Here is an 18,080-nt window from a genome sequence, read left to right as displayed (position 1 = left end):
GATTCTCTCTAGTGAAATCGGCTAGCCCTCTTAGTGTACCCACATTAGTGCCAATTTCACCAACCAAGGACCTCTTTATATAGTGTGGAGATTAGGGTTAAACCCTAATACCCATGACCTTTCATTTCTTATGATCCATGGGTTAAACACTCCATGGACTATCCATGAAAGCTTAGCCCAACTTAAATGAACTTGGCCCATCATACACACACACACACACACACACACATATATATATATATATAAGAGTCCTTATTTAATTAGTTCCTTTTGATCACTTAATTAATTATAAATTAATTCTTGATCAATACTAACTAAATAATATGATTATATATTAATATATTAGAACTTATAGTATATGAATATAGAATCACTAGTATCCTTTTTCCCCATCTTGTCTATCCAATTGTCCCGATTCCATGCAACCCAAATGGACCATGCCAAGTCGGGTCAAGTCTTACCAATTATAGTTATGGATTTGGAAATTAATCCAACATTACTACGAGGAGTCCTTCTTCCACCTGATGTCAAATAAAATGATATTTCCTATCGATATGTCGAGATCTGCCATGATCCCTCGGTTCCTTGGTCATGGAAGCCGCTCCTTCATTATCACAAAAAATTTACATGGGCTCCTTTATGGCTATCACAATCCAAGGTCGCCAATGAAGTTCTTCAACCATATCGCCTCCTTTAATGCTTCGCCCGCCGCTATGTACTCTGATTCTCCGTTGAATCAGCTACGGTCTCCTACTTAGAACTTTTCCAAGTCTGCTCCTCCATTTAGGGTAAAGACCCAGCCCGACTGCGAACGGTAGCTGTCCCTGTCAGTTTGAAAACTGGCGTCACTATACCCTCACACCCTTAAGTCATCTCTCCCACCGAGTACTAGTAACCATACCATGGTCCTCCGAAGGAACTTAAGAATATTCTTGATTGCGGTCCAATGTGTTTTGCTAGGGTTCCCTTGATATCTTCTGACCACTCTCAAAGCGAAGGCCACAACAAGGAGAGTACAAGTCATCGCATACATGATCGAGCCAATTGCGGAAACGTAAGGGACTTGGCTCATCTTTTCTATCTAGACTTCGGTACTCAAGCTTTGAGTCTTACTCAACTTGGCATTACTTTGGATTGGTAACTCCCCTTTCTTGGAGTTCTCCATACTAAAACATTTTAGTACCTTGTCCAAGTAAGTATTCTGACTAAGTCCTATTAGCCTTTTACTCTTGTTTCTCACTATCCTTATTCACAGAACATAGGCAGCCTCTCAGAGGTCCTTCATAGCGAAACACTTCCCAAGGTGAGAAGGTCTCATCATAGTTAACTCCAGGAGTGAGTAAAGCCCTTTGCAACCAATCGTTCTTTATAAGTATGTACCTTCCCATCCATGTCGTTCTTCTTCTTGAAGATCCACTTGTACACGACCATCTTACGACCTGGCACATTATCAACCAAATTCCAAACCTGGTTGTCATATATGGACAGAATCTCATTGTCTATAGCCTCTTTCCATTTTGTGGACTCCGGGCCTGCCATGGCTTCCTTGTAGCTATTAGCTTCATCCAAATTTATTAGTATACTATGACTAATAAACGTATCACCTCACTTGTTATATGAAAACCATACAACACAGGCAGAACACTAACTCTACTGGAACGTCTAAGAGGTAAGGATTCGTCAATCGATTCAACCAGAGTTTTCTTCTTGGGCTGAGCGCCAGCGTCAGAGGTTCCTTCATCGCTCAACTCTTGAAGCTCTTCAAGATCGATTTTCCTCCTAATATGTGTATAATTAGCCATATGTTTAGTATAGATTTTTATTCATTTTTAGCTAATTATGTGCATAATATGGATAAAAAGTACTTAATAATGTCTAAATTGTATTTTTAGTCTATAAGACATGCTTGGAAGCAAAAAGGAATAAAGAGAAGCAATTAGAAGCTAAAGAATGAAGAAAAAGAAGAAAATCTGGAGCTACTCGGCGAGTCCACGCAGCTACTCGGCGAGTTACCAAGAATATTCGCGAAGAAAAGTCAAGAATCCTTGTCGTACACGGATACTCGCCGAGTTGACCCTGTTTTGTGATAAGTATAAATATAGAATCTTTATCCGAATTAGGGACTTTCCCTGGATTTTTGGGAGATACACCTGCGATTGAAGAACCCTTTGGAGACCTGAAGAACCCTAATCTTTGATCTTTTGAAGACTCAAGGCGAATTAGGTTATATTTTCCAATTAATCTTAGGATTGAATCATGACTAGCTTAGTTAAATTCGTTTTTGAGCTTGTTTCCATTGTAATCATGAGCTAAATTCGTGTTGTTTCTGTTTAGGAAAAACCAAGTTACTCCTATGGTTTTATTATTATTTTTATTGATTGTTTATTGGCAATTTTATTAAATTAAGTTTGTTAAAGAACCTCATGCATTAACCATAACTATTTTTTGTTAATTGGAAGACAATTAAGCTGCATGAACATCTCTTAGTTGTTAACTGTTGGGTTTTGAGCATTCTAACACTTCCTAAGTGTACATGCAACCCTAATAACCTTGAATCTATGTTTTCTCTATATACATGCAAATTTCTTTTTCAAGGTTATTTCCTAATTAGCATGGCATGGGGATTACATAAAACATAAAGAACTAGTAGAAATACATACCTTGTTGTCGCTTGGATTCCTTCAAGACTTTGTGAGCCTAGCACCCCAAATGTTGTGCCTCAAATGCTTCACACAACACTACAACCTTGGAATAACTAGAGAGAATATTTCTACACTCCAAAATCGGCTATGCCCTCACAAGAATACTCTAGTGCCAACTTTGCATGCTATAGGGTTTCTTTTATAGTGTGTCATAATTAGGAGTTACAAATGTAAACCCTAATTGTCATGACTCTTCATTTCTCATGACCCATGGGTTTGTAACTCCCATGGACTATCCATGGAGCTCCATATGGTTATAACCAAACCCATAAACCATGGATCATTAATCCACCATAAAAGAATTGATGATTGTCATAATCAACCCTATATATTTAATTAGTCTCACTTTGATCACCAAATTAATTCTAGATTAATACTTGATCAAATACTAATTAAATAATACTATTATTAATATATTAGAACTTATAATATATTAATAATCATAAGTGCCTTATTCTCTCATTTAGTCTATCCAAGTATTGCAATGCCATGCAACCCAAATGGACCATGCCGGGTCGGGTCAAGTACATACCAAATAAAGTTATGGACTTAGACACTATATCCAACAGTCTCCCACTTGGATAAGTCTAATAACTATATTTGCAAATATGACTTCAAAATCCGACTAGAAATCGTAGCTCTTTCAAAGTCTCTCGGAACTGAGATGATGATGATACACCATTTAAGATAAGTGATCATATAATCCTCTGTTCTCATGATATCAGCCGGACAAACACATGGAACATGGTCTTACTTATTGTCCAACATTTGTTTCTCGATCTCCGATTTGTTTCGACATAGAACTAAATTGAACACATCAATTAGGTTCTGACCGGCCCGGTACATAGGTCAAAACCAAATCATCGAGGGGCCCAGATCTCGCTTCTATTTCTAGAAGGAACATATAAACTTCAACTGATATGCTTATACTAACTACTTGTTGAATTATTCACAAAGGCACGTTTTATAACATCGAGTTACCAATGCGTTTTCGTACAATCAATGAATAACAAACTCATAGTCAACAACTCATATCTCTAGGTTTGAAGATTTATATGATATTACCATCTCACGGTCACTCGAGATAAATTCCATGAAGTGATGCAAGTGAGCGTGGGTTGAATCCAATAGTCAGCCCTTATGAGTACTCATGAATGTTGTAGCAACTATTGCATTGTCTAAAGCACTTTAGACAAATCATACAAGCCAAATTCATGACAGTCTTGATTCATATCTACTTCCAACATATGACTGACTGTGGATGGTTTAAATAATATGATATATTCCATAACATATTTATTCTGGAAGTCAAAACATGCAAAGTGAAACACAAGAATAATACTTAATCCTATATGGCCCCAACACTTGGGTGTAAATAAAACAACTTTTATTTAAGCACCATATTGATTACTCATTATTTATGTTTCGATTAATCAACTTTATGCTTGAATTAAAACATTAGTTGTCCCATGCTCCAAGCACGTACACTATGTTTTTCCAAACAACAATTATGCCATACTCCAAGTATGCATACTATGTTTACATATGGTCCTCTCTTTGTGAAATAGATCAATTGTCAATATTCCAATGATGCTCATTTCACAATTCCAATCCTTGTTGTAAATGCAAGAATACTAAACTCTTGCCATTTACTGTAATCTGTTAGATTCTAAACTTATATGCAATGATCCCCTTATAATGACTATGCACAGAGGTCACAAATACTTGGCAACAGACATTACAGAGCATTCCAATGGAAAAAAATTCCATGGAAATGAAGTCTCAAATTCAAAGTACATTCCTTTGAACATCCTTCTTAGCATTAAGTTCTTTAATCTTACACAGATTTAAAGAATAACTTCCACCTATGGAGACAATTCCATATTACCATTTTGACCATCACTTCTGAACAAGAGTTACCGCTTTTCAAAATACGTCAATATGGTCCTTACTCTATACTTCTAATTGTCCATGAGCAACCAATCTTTGGTAAACCTCAGATTCTCCTCGACAATTTTGCTTAATCATTTTAGTCATTTCCAGTTCTATTCGTTTTTCCATCTTAATGCCCTAGGCATTTGGAAAATTTAGAATGGATGAATATTATAGCATATTCAATCGATCCTATATCCGAAGTATATGGGACACGATTCATGCTATAAAATTTTTATTTTCCATGTTCTCAGAATTCGAACTATGAAGAGGTATGCCGTAATCATAATCGAATTTTGAGATCGCAACATATATAGAATTTCCTTATGTTGAACCATTCCAACATAACATTCATATATATTCTTGACTAAAGTAGATTAAAATATCAATCTAAGCTTGTAGAATTAGAGTGAAGTATAGAATCCTCTCCCTTAATTATAGCAAAACAACTTTCAAAGCAACTTGAAACTTTTGTTTTCTATAAATAACATTGCTAGCTTGCAATACTTAACATAATCATCATGCTCCCACTAGCATAATGATTACCATCATAACACTTTATGCTCCCACTTGCTTTGACATGTACTCAGAAATCAACTGGACTTCTAGAAATCAATACTTTATTGACTTTCTTACCAAAGTTCATATTTCTGATACTAGATTGCTTTGATAAGAATTTATCAAAAACATACACCTTTCCTTAGATAGCTCACATGTTTGTCTAGACCTTTTGCAATTCTCACTAGTTAGTGTGCCGGTTAACCACGCACGCTCCACTAACTATATGAGAATGCAAATATCACAACCACTATCTACTTAAAATCTTCTTAGTGGAAGCGTTTCCTTACCATCATTTTCATGAATCGAAGAGAAACCTTATGACACTTAGATTTCATGGTGTATGTGTTCTTTTCCATGTGAATTTTGTCAAAACCATAATCACATGACTAGGTTAGTGACACTTCCAAATTCATATGGACTGAACTTGTGCAATCTTAATTTCTTGCCACCTGGTAGCACAATGCCCACCATTGCTTCCGAGTTGTTATGCAAACAATTGAGAACTCATAGAATTCACAAGCATAATCAACTTTCAATTGGAATAGACATAGAAATAAGAACACGATAGGTTACAAACCTCAAGTCGTGGGCTAGTGATTAACAAAACTCTTGATTAGTTCTTGAAACTATTTCAGAATCTTTTAGACTCCCACTGTCCTCTTGACATATAAGACTTATCTTTGTCAAGAACCATTCCTTTACAATACAAATATTCAAGAGCTAGTGCGGATTCTTATCAAGTTAAACACTTCCTATAATTGGACTTAGTTGGTCTTTGCTTTATCCAAAACATCACAACTAACCAACCTCAAATGTACAAGAGTATGACACATCTTACTATACATTTGATAAGTGTTATAAACTTTCTAAAGATTATGTCACTCAATGGCTCCATCTTGGAGTATGACTCTAAGATTTGATGTATGATTTATCTTTTGATTTAACCATTTCAACAACTCATGATTCCTCTCCTTACCCAAACAAATGAACTAAGGTGTCCTTAGAGGATCAATTGTGATCTGGTTTCATAATCACTAAGATAACCATAAAACAAAATACACAAGTACTCTCCCATCTCTTCAGATTGGAGAAACTTTTATCTTGCTGCCTTATTTGATTCTTCTTATTCATTCTGCCATACATTGAATCTTTTCCAATGTTTCAGAATTACACTTAAACTCGTAAGCATAACCATATTTACTAAACTTTAGTAAATCATAATGAATAATCTTATCAACCTTTGTGGTGGACCTGACCAGCACACAACCAAGTGTACCCAATCTCTTAGTCCTTTGCTTGACTCACATGCGAATGTGAACAAAGAATTAGTCTTAATTTACCAAAGATGAAAATTCTCATTCATCACACAAAACAACTTGCATGATTCCAAGTTTCTATCCATGTGAAACTTGGGTGATGAGAATCTTTCCTTATTTGGTAAATTATGATACTACCACTAATGAAAGAATCAAATCCATTTACCCATATTGCTTATCAATGGAAACATATAAGCAACAACCTTTTTCACAAATTCCATTGTAAGGATACTTAAAATAAATAAAATCAAAACCATTTTCTTTTATTTTAAAACTTTGCGGAAAACTTATCCTTACAATCCATATGGAAAACTTGTTGTTATCCTTTCCTAAGCAATATATCTAACTCTTAAGTAACAACTCAAAATTCTAATCACCGAAATATGCAATCGAAATCCATCTTCACGATCAGAATCAACATATACTTCCTTTAAGTTTCTTCACTCTTCTTTGATTCTTAAACATCAATATGTGACCCAGTCACAACATGCAATTAGAATCTCAGAATAGAAACTTAATAGAGTTAGACAATGGACTTTACCTGAAGTAGAGTCAAACATTTGACTTTACTATCCTTATGGACTTTTAGGTAAATTTGGCAGCTTCGCAACCAATACCCTTCCTTTAGAAACATATGGACTCTTTGGAAATGGTACACGGGACTATCACAGACTTAGCCTTTCTTTTTACCATTTGGTCAACCGAGTTGACTATGGCCAATCCCTTTCAATTGGGAATAGAAAGTTTTTCTGGACTTCCAATGTTACCATTTTCAATGTCCATGGAAGTTTGGGAAGTTGATCTTCCAATCAAATTTTGCTTTACCAATGCTCCAAACCATTGTTGATTTAACATCATCAAGCGAATAGGTAAGATCATTAAGGGTCATGTCGTGATCTGTCATCAGGGAGTGACCGAGTCAATATCCAGCTACCTTGAGACTTCGACACCGACTCTCCAGACTTGTCAATATGTGACTTAATCTCCAAGACCTAAGCACATATAGACTTTGTTTGCCAATAGGGATTGAGTGACTTAGAACTTATCAGGTCTTGAAACTTGTGGGATAGGGAGATTTATTGGAGTAGGTGAAGGAAGTGAAGTATGATTTTCAATCCCACTAATGCACAATAAAGGGATTGATCTTTCACCTTGATTGCCATTCGGGATTTCATCTTCATTAGGAAGCTTCTTCCTAAGATTTGGGAAGACCATAGCTGTCTAAACTAGACATCTATAATGGGAGAAATTCAAGTTAGTTGATTTAAAGTCCTTAATATAACACCCAATATGAAATATTAAGGCTAGGACCCAATAACCTATTTATAACTGGAAGAGGGATGCCGTAATCCAAGTTATAAAATAGTTAAAGGTAGGTAAATGACGATTTACCAATTTCCACCATGAAAAACAAAATATAATTAAGTTTTAATTGGATTTGAAACTCCTAGATCCTTTGAGATACATTGAACTTTTTCAATGGCATGTTTGAATCTCGAATGTGCCCTCTCAAGTTTGTGATTGGGATGCCGAGGATCACAAACAAGGTGTGAATAACCATACAAATTGACTTGGTACCCTTAACAATATTACCTAATCGATGTGCCGGTTAACCACACACGCTCCACCGATCTATAATAAAGTCAAGTTACCCTTTGCCACTCTTACTAGTCCATGTTAGTGTGTCGGTTAACCACACACGCTCCACTAACGACTTGGTAAGGTACAAAGTGTAATTTTATGGGCTAGCACCAATTTCACATCTTCCTAAAGTAACTAAGATTAGGAATTTATAATGTATAGTTACTTTATAACGCACTATACTTTTAATGAGTATTTAAAGTCGTATCCTACCTGTTCGGCTAACGACCCTCCACCGATCAAGGAAGCGGTGGGTGAGAGTGGACACCCATTAAGTCACCATTTTATAGGCAACAACCTTATACCCCCCTTATAGAACGGCTTCGTGAATGAGGCCTACTAACGGTAGGAATGGCATATTCTTATACATATCTATATAATTAAAATTATAATAATAGTATAAGGGTGTATTTTAAACATTTAAAATACTTGGTGGTTTAATCTATTAATTAAACTATACTCTTAATTTAATTAAACTTAAACCATGTCTTTATGGAATTATTAACTCTTTTAATTAAACACTTTAACTAATTTAATGAAGTCCATAAAGTTTGAATATTTTTTTTTAACTTTAAAAAAAAAAAATTGGAATTAAAGTGTAAGACTTTACAAATTCCAAAACTTGAGGGCAAGTATTGAAACTATTTCAAGACTCTTCAAATTTCTAACTTATGAGTTTTAATGGTTCATAATGTTGAAGACTCTTCATTTTATGAAACCTACTATTCTTTAATGACAACTTTTAAAGAAGTGACTTTTGGTTATCCATAACTTGAGGACAAGTTATGGACACCATTATTGCCATTAAGATCATGAATTAAACACACATGGAGGTTAAACATAATTCCTATGATCTTCTAAAAACTCATAAGAACACAAATTCATTCCAAGCAATTTCCAAGAAATCATATAAACATATACAATACTTGAAAATTAATAAAAGTCATGTAAAATAGATTAACATAATCATTATCATTTTGAAAAACAGATTTTACAAGTCCAAAACAGATTGAGATAATGATTCTAATCCATTTCCAGCAACAAAAACTCGAAAAATCTGCCCAGCTTGATCCTACTCGGCGAGTGCATTATCCTACTCGGCGAGTAGGATGAATTTGTTCATGGACTCGACGAGTCCTCCCCATGGACTCGGCGAGTACAGTCGTCAGAATGCAGAATTTTCGATTTTGAAGCAGTTTTGCATCAAGTATACAGAAAACAATCCTAGGCTCTGATACCACTGTTGGGTTTTGAGCATTCTAACACTTCCTAAGTGTACATGCAACCCTAATAACCTTGAATCTATGTTTTCTCTATATACATGCAAATTTCTTTTTCAAGGTTATTTCCTAACTAGCATGGCATGGGGATTACATAAAACATAAAGAACTAGTAGAAATACATACCTTGTTGTCGCTTGGATTCCTTCAAGACTTTGTGAGCCTAGCACCCCAAATGTTGTGCCTCAAATGCTTCACACAACACTACAACCTTGGAATAACTAGAGAGAATATTTTTACACTCCAAAATCGGCTATACCCTCACAAGAATACTCTAGTGCCAACTTTGCATGCTATAGGGTTTCTTTTATAGTGTGTCATAATTAGGAGTTACAAATGTAAACCCTAATTGTCATGACTCTTCATTTCTCATGACCCATGGGTTTGTAACTCCCATGGACTATCCATGGAGCTCCATATGGTTATAACCAAACCCATAAACCATGGATCATTAATCCACCATAAAAGAATTGATGATTGTCATAATCAACCCTATATATTTAATTAGTCTCACTTTGATCACCAAATTAATTCTAGATTAATACTTGATCAAATACTAATTAAATAATACTATTATTAATATATTAGAACTTATAATATATTAATAATCATAAGTGCCTTATTCTCTCATTTAGTCTATCCAAGTATTGCAATGCCATGCAACCCAAATGGACCATGCCGGGTCGGGTCAAGTACATACCAAATAAAGTTATGGACTTAGACACTATATCCAACATTAACCTCATAAGTTTATGTGAACACTTCATCATATGTCTAGGATTAGTGAACATGAAACTAGGATTAGTTAGAGAATGGGTAAATTAATGTGTGAGCTTGTTTAAGAAACCAACAAACAAGAGGTTAGTTGAATCACCAATTTGATTAACCAATTACAAATCTTATTTAATCCAAATAAATGAACTAGGGAATTAATTAGTTTAAACAATTGGCCACTGCTTGAATTGATTAATTTTCTAAGTGTTAGTAATAGTGAACATGAATCTAACCACTATAGTTGGTAACCAATAACAATTAATCTATCATTTTATTATACAAATAACCATAGGAGTGAATTGGTAGGACCTAAACAGAAACTCTTTATTAGATTTGGTGAATTTTTACTTGTTTTTAGTTGTTTAGTTAATCACTTGCTAAGTGGTGTGTTTAAGTTTCTAGTCTTGTAAAACTAGAGAAAAACCCTTTACTTTTATTACTTGTTTAATTAAAATTAGTTATTAGTTTAATTTCCGTTCCCTGAGCTTGACACCCTACTTGTCCAGCTATACCACTAAAAGACAGGTTCACTGCCTTTGTGTGCTAAATTTATATTTAAAAAGTAGGAATAAAACCAGTGCATTTTACACACATCAAGTTTTTGGCGTCGTTGCCGGGGAACGGTTCAAAAATTAAATCTAATTCCTAATTTTATCGATCCTTTGTGTGAGTCTTTCTTGCACAAAGCTAATTCTTTTAGTAATTCAGTAAGTAGGTTAGGTTTTAGAATTTATTAGTTTTTAGAAGTTTTTATTTAGTTTTAATTATTTTTTGAGTTTAGACAGGCTACTCGGCGAGTGCACTCGACCCTACTCGGCGAGTACCCTACTATTTGACAATTTAATTTTTATTTTCGTTCAGTTTCATTTTTTGTTCTTTTTACGTGTTTTTCTTGTTTTCTTGTAGGATTTTCATGACTAGAGGATCCAACACTCCACTGGTACCCCCTTTTGAAGACCCAGAATCCGCGTTGAGAAAGAACAAAGGCAAAGACATTGAAAGCTCAAATACACCTAAGAAGTCGCCTTTTTCTAGCTTGAAGACTGTTTTTGGGAAGAAGAGGAGTAGCAAATCAGGAGCATCCAATGCCTCTTTAGCAAGAGAAGACCCGATCAAAGAAGACACCGAGTACGAAACCAAAGAAGAAGAAGAACCTACATTCGGGCATGACTCCGATTCCGGCGACGAATTAGTTGTTACCATGGCTAACATCGATGAAGTCCCCATGGGGGAATGGAAGAAGAGGATACACGATGACACTGACCCTGGACTTGTACAACCCGCAGTTCCCAAAACTGCTACTTTTGAGCTTAAGGGTCACATCCTTGCTCAACTTAAAGAGATCCCCTTCACCGGAAAAGACCACGAAGATGCTTACAAACACTTGGATGAAGTTAATGATGTAGCTGATTATTTCAATGTTCCAAACATGCCTCAAGAAACTCAGCTACTTCGAATGCTTCCAGTTACATTGCAGGGTGCTGCAAAGGATTGTCTCAAGTCACTTCCCCCTGGATACATCACTACATGGGCCCAGATGAAAGAAGAGCTCATTGATCAGTTCTGCCCACCATCCAAGATATCTAAGCTAAAGAAAGCCATAGCCAACTTTGAACAACAAACTGGAGAGTCGCTATATGAAGCTTGGGAGAGGTACAAGAGCCTACTAAGGAATTGCCCACATCATGACCTTAAATAGTCAACAAGAAGTCTCCATTTTTTATGATGGAGTAAATGTTACAACAAGGCAATTACTTGACTCGCAAGGTCCACTCATGAAGAAAGCACCCTCGGTGATAATGCAACTAACTGAAGAATTCTCTAAACACTCTAGAGAATATGACAATCCAAGAAATGATGTGACAAGGGGGTCCGCCTATACAGCTTCAGAAGATTTGTCAGCAGTCATGGCTTTGTTGAAAACCATGGATAGGAGAATGGACAAAATGGATCAAACGATACATGCTATTCGGGTGGGTTGTGAGAATTGCAATAGGCCTCATCTTACTAGAGATTGTGACTTGGATGAAAATGGCAATAAGAAGGTGCAAGTATGCTACTCAAGTGGTGACCGATATGATGAAGATTGGAGAAAATCAAAGAAAGAGTGGCTCCCTTATGATGAGTACAAGAAAGCTAAGGAGGAGAAGTATAAACAAAAAGGAAAAGGTTTTTACCAAAAGGAGGAGCTGGCACAAGAAAGAAAACCAAGTTTGGAGGAAATGCTTACCAACTTTGTAGCTGCTTCAGCAAAAAGACATAATGATCATGATGTTGCAATCCAAGAAACAAGAACAATGCTTAGAAACCAACAAGCATCTATCCACAACATTGAGACACAACTGGGGCAACTTGCTCAACAAATTAATCAAAGATCACCGAGAGAACTTCCTAGTAAAACCGAAAACAACCCACGAGGCGTGCACATAAATATAGTGACAACAAGAAGTGAGAAGATAACTACTCCTCTGGTCCCTATTCAGACTGAAGAGCCCAATGCAGAAAAACAAGACTAAAATGAAAATCTGCATGATACAGACTCTACTCGCCGAGTCCAGGATATGGACTCGATGAGTCCGTTGCCTAATCCGAAAAGTCAGATTCCTGAAAAGCCCTTTCAGCCTCCAATGCCATATCCAGCCCGAGCTAAGCAAGAAAATAAGGAAGAGGAATACTAGAAGTTTCTAGACCATATTTAAACTCTTCAAATCAACATACCATTCATCGAAGCAGTTGTACAAATGCCAAGATATGACAAATTCCTCAAGGAGCTTCTAACCAATAGAAGGAAGATGGAGGAAGTAAAAAAAAGTAGTTCTTAATGAGAACTGGCCAGCTGCCATGTTAAACAAACTACCAAAGAAGAAGGGTGACCCGGGAAGCTTGAATTTACCTTGCCAATTTTGGAAATTAGCCACCATTTATTTTTCAAGAAACTGGATCTCCCAGAACCAAGGCCAATTCGAATGGCAATCCACTTAGCAAATAAAACAGTCACATTTCCAAGAGGAATATGTGAAGATTTATTGGTCAAGGTGGTCAAGTTCATATTTCCCACAGACTTTATAATTCTAGACATGGAAGTGGATTCTCAAGTCCCGATCATCCTTGGAAGACCTTTCCTTAACACGGCAAGTGCTATAGTTGACATGAGAGACTTGAAACTTACTCTACGGGTGGGGGGTGATTCAGTCACTTTTAGGGTTGATCAAGCTCTGAAGCATGCAAGGAATAGTGATGACATGACATTTTCAATTGACATGTTGGATGAATTGATGGAGGAATGGGATAATGAAGAACCAAACAAGTCCATCATCATATTTGATGAAGAACTTGATGGTGAAAAATACCTACTGGAAATTGAGAGACTGCTGGAAGAAGTTGATTATGACGAATTAATGAGCAACTTTGAGCAATCTACTCGCCGAGTATACTCAATCTACTCACCGAGTTCAATTGAAGAAACCTAAGAAAGCGTGAATTCTGATGAGAACTTGCAGAGTCCCTTACCTGTACTCGATGATTACAACATGCAGAATGCAAAAACAAAGCTCAAAGCACTACCAGATCACTTGGAGTATGCCTTCCTTGAAGATGATCATCAAAAACCAGTTATAATAGCTTCTAACCTCTCCAAATCTTAAAAAAAAAAGAATTAGTTCAAGTCTTGAAGAAGCGGAAGTGTGCCATTGCATGGAGCATTACCAATATCAAGAGAATAAGTCCTTCTTATTGTTCTAACAAGATCAACCTGGAGGAAGGAGCAAAGCCGGTTGTGAAACACCAAAGAAGATTGAATCCAAACATGCAAGAAGTGGTAAAAAAGGAAGTAGTCAAACTCTTAGATACGGGGATCATCTATTCTATTTCTGACAGTCCGTGGGTGATTCTGTCCAAGTGGTGCCCAAGAAAAGAAGGATGACGGTCATAACCAACGAGAAGAACGAGCTTATTCCGACCCGATCGGTAACTGGTTGGCAAGTGTGCATCGATTATCGAAAGCTAAATGATGCCACTCGTAAAGACCATTTTCCTTTACCTTTTATTGATCAAATGCTTGAAAGATTGTCAGGCCATAGCTATTATTGTTTCTTAGATAGATTTTCGGGTTACTTCCAAATACCCATAGACCCAATGGACCAAGAAAAGACCACTTTCACTTACCCAAGTGGAACTTTTGCCTATCGTCGCATGCCCTTTGGGTTATGCAATGCACCTGCAACATTTCAAAGGTGCATGACGGCCATATTCCACGACATGGTGGAAAATTAATGGAAGTATTTATGGACGGTTTTTCTGTTTTTGGATCTTCCTTCCATGATTATCTCGCTAACCTTGATTTAACGCTTGCAAGGTGTGAACCGACTTAGTCCTTAATTGGGAAAATGTCACTTTCTGGTTAAATAGGGTATAGTTATAGGCCACAAAGTTTCCAAATCGGGAATTGAGGTGGATCGGGCAAAATAGATACAATTGCCAAATTACCTCCACCAACTAATGTGAAGGGCATTAGAAGTTTTCTAGGTCACGCGGGTTTTTATCGGCGTTTCATAAAAGATTTTTCTAAGCTAGCTAGACCTCTAACACAATTGCTTTTAAAAGATGCACCATTTAATTTTACTAAAGAGTGTTTAGAGGCTTTTGAATTTTGAAAGAAAAATTAACTAATTCCCCGATCATTATTGCCTTGAATTGGAATTTACCATTTGAAATAATGTGTGATACTAGTGACTTTATATTAGGAGTTGTCCTTGGTCAAAGGGTTGATAAGCACTTTCGACCCATTTATTATGCAAGTAAAACTTTGAATCCGACCCTAGAAAATTACACCACAAACGAAAAAGAATTACTAGCTGTGGTGTATGCCTTTGATAAATTCCGCCCTTATCTAGTTTTATCTAAAACCACTAGTTTTACTGACCACTTTGTCATCAAGTATTTGTTTGCCAAGCAAGATGTCAAGCTAAGATTGATACGTTGTGTTCTACTTCTACAAGACTTTGACATCGAGATACGAAATAAGAAAAGAATGGAGAATGTAGCAGCCGACCACTTATCAAGGCTAGAAAACCCGCAATTGGAAGCATTGGTGGAAGATAAAGCTGAAGATGACTTTCTGGATGAGTATATTATGGTGACCACGGGGGAAGAGCCATGGTTTGCCGACATAGCTAATTAATTAGCTAGCAAGTACATCCCAAAAGATCTTACCCGCCAACAAAAGAAGAAATTCTTTTCAGAAATAAAATACTACTTTTGGATGAGCCATATCTTTTCCGAAGTTGCGCGGATGGAATCATACGAAGATGTGTATTTGGAAATGAAAGTCGACAAATTTTGGAGCATTATCATAGTGGGCCTACCAATGGATATCGTGGAGCACACTACACTGCTAAGAAGATATTTGATATTGGGTTTTATTGGCCCACAATTTTTAAAGATACTGCCCAATATGTCAAAGAGTGTGATGCATGCCAAAGAGTGGGAAACATTTCATCCCGAAACGAAATGCCACAACATAGTATTCAAGTGTGCAAAGTATTTGACATATGGGGGATCGATTTCATGGGACCATTTCCAATGTCAAAAGGAAACAAATATATATTGGTGGCGGTGGATTATGTATCCAAGAGGGCGGAGGCACAAGCTTTACCAACTAATGATGCTCGGGTGGTGGTGCGTTTTTTGAAGAAGTTATTTTCGAGATTTGAAGTTCCTAAAGCCCTTATAAGTGACCGAGGCACTCACTTTGCCAATGATTAATTAGAAAAGGTTTTAAGGAAATATGGGGTAATGCATAAATTCTCTACATCTTACCATCCACAAACTAGTGGGCAAACTAAAGTAACAAATAAAGCCTTAAAAAGAATTTTGGAGAGATTGGTGGGGGGGGGGGGGGGAATCGAAAGGAATGGTCGGATAAGTTAGATGATGCACTTTGCGCCTTCCGAACAGCTTTCAAAACACCTATTGGTACTACACCATATAGGCTAGTTTATGGAAAGCATTATCATTTACCGGTGGAAGTAGAGCATAAAGCTTTTTGGGCTTTAAAAATGTGCAACTTTGATATAGTTGAACTTAAAAACAACCAATTGATGCAAATAAATGCTCTTGAGGAACTTAGAAATGAGGCTTATACTAGCTCCTTGATTTATAAAGAGAAAACCAAGAGTTGGCATGACAAGAGGATCAAGGGTAGTAAAGATTTTCATGAAGGGAAAAAAGTGTTGCTCTTTAATTCAAAGCTTAAACTTTTTCCGGGAAAACTAAATTCAAGATGGGATGGTCCATTTCTAGTGAAGAAGGTGTTTCCACATGGAGCTATCGAGTTATTATCAAGAGATGGTACTCCTTTCAAAGTTAATGGACATAGAGTAAAAAAAACACGAAGAAGGAATCCCGAGAAATGAAGATATAGAAGAAGGGTTGCTGCTGGAGGGCATGGCAGAAACGTAGAAGGGAAGGAGTCCAGCTAATGACTCCTTAAAAAGAAGCGCTTCCAGGAGGAGACCCGAGTCTAGAGTTTGCATTTCTTTTCCCTTTGTTTTCTTTTTCATTTTTAGGATCTGTTTTCTTTTCATTCTTCTTCTAAAATTTTGTTTAAAATGATTGATTGAGGGGAAGCAATGCTCTAAGTGTGGGGTGGCGGTTTAAATTTTGAGTTTTTTTCAAACAGAATGTTCTACTCGTCGAGTTTATATGTACTACTCGGCGAGTATGTTTTTGAAATCCCCGATAAATCGCAAATACGTGTTCGTACTTGGCGAGTATGTATTTCTACTCGACGAGTACAACCATTTACACGGGTTTTTTTTTACAATCTGTAAATAAGGGTTTCTTTTACTCACTTTCACCAAACCATTCATACTCACCGAGCACTCTCTTCCACTCAAGCCATTTCTATAATTTTTTGTTGAATCTCCATCCACAAAGCAAAAAGGTATGATTTTTCCTCTGTATTCTTGTTAAAGATCACAACTTTATCAATTCTTGGTTCTTATTTTGCTTAAAATCCGGATTTGGGGTTTTTTCTCCAATTCTAGGGTTTCGATTTTATCATGAATTAGGAAGCTTTAGACAAAATTTCTTATGGATTTGTGTTTAAGGGACTTAGAACAGCAAACCCCTTTGCAAAATTAGGTGTTTTAATTGACCTAATATGGTCTGATTGAAACCTGTTCCCGAAGTTCATCCTACTCGCCAAGTAGGTCATGAACTCGGCGAGTAGATGCCAAGACAAACCTGTTTTGGTTAACTTCAATTGTTGGGTTTTGTTTGTTGTTTTCTTAATGTTATTCTGAAGGAATTATGTCTAGAAAAGGGTAGAATTCAAGGGGAGGAGGTCAAGGAGATATTCCATGGCTTACTTTTCAACAAATAACTTCAAGATCTTCATAAGCCTGTGCTAAGAACAGATTGGAGGCTCTCAAGCAGAAATAAATTCACCTTCCCAATGCAATTAAATGGGATTGGTTGGGAATAATTGGTTTGGAAGAAGAATTGACACCTTATTTGGTGAAATCTTGTGATGTGGGGGAATCTACAATAATTTGTGATGGATGGTTGCAGTTATTCAAGATTCAAGAATCGGTGTTTGCAGAGCTATGTTGGGAATTTTTTGCTACTATCTCATTCCGGGGTGGTAGTGAATATTATAACCCAAATGTCATTTCTTTTTCACTTGGAGGGGAGCTGCGACAGTGAAGTATTGCGGAACTTGCTTGGAGGATAGGCATTTATGAGTAAAATGTCATAATGACGGAGGATTTTGAGACCTTCTTGGAGCAATGCCACAAAGATCTTCCCAAACAAGTTGTTGCCTCCACCTGGTGGAATACCATTGCAAACCGAGTGTATATTCCATCTTTAAC

General features: G+C 36.6%; 1 protein-coding gene and 1 non-coding gene across 2 annotated transcripts; one reads left to right on the top strand and one right to left on the bottom strand.

Annotated features, from left to right (window-relative positions):
• The first annotated feature begins 11,407 nt into the window (after positions 1-11,407).
• LOC145007475 (uncharacterized) lies at positions 11,408-13,850 on the top strand. The gene is made up of 3 exons (XM_078966407.1): positions 11,408-11,766; positions 13,121-13,634; positions 13,707-13,850. The coding sequence occupies exons 1-3, from the start codon at positions 11,408-11,410 to the stop codon at positions 13,848-13,850; spliced, it is 1,017 nt and encodes a 338-aa protein (XP_078822533.1).
• LOC145007768 (small nucleolar RNA R71) lies at positions 11,792-11,898 on the bottom strand. Its single transcript, XR_013663135.1, has one exon. It is a non-coding gene; the product is annotated as a small nucleolar RNA R71 (small nucleolar RNA).
• Positions 13,851-18,080: the final 4,230 nt, after the last annotated feature.

Source organism: Lactuca saligna, chromosome 7, assembly GCF_052625555.1.
Source record: "Lactuca saligna cultivar CGN05327 chromosome 7, ASM5262555v1, whole genome shotgun sequence".
NCBI classification, from domain to species: Eukaryota; Viridiplantae; Streptophyta; class Magnoliopsida; order Asterales; family Asteraceae; genus Lactuca; species Lactuca saligna.
The sequence above is the reverse complement of the archived record's forward strand: the minus strand, read 5'-3'. Positions and strand labels throughout refer to the sequence as shown.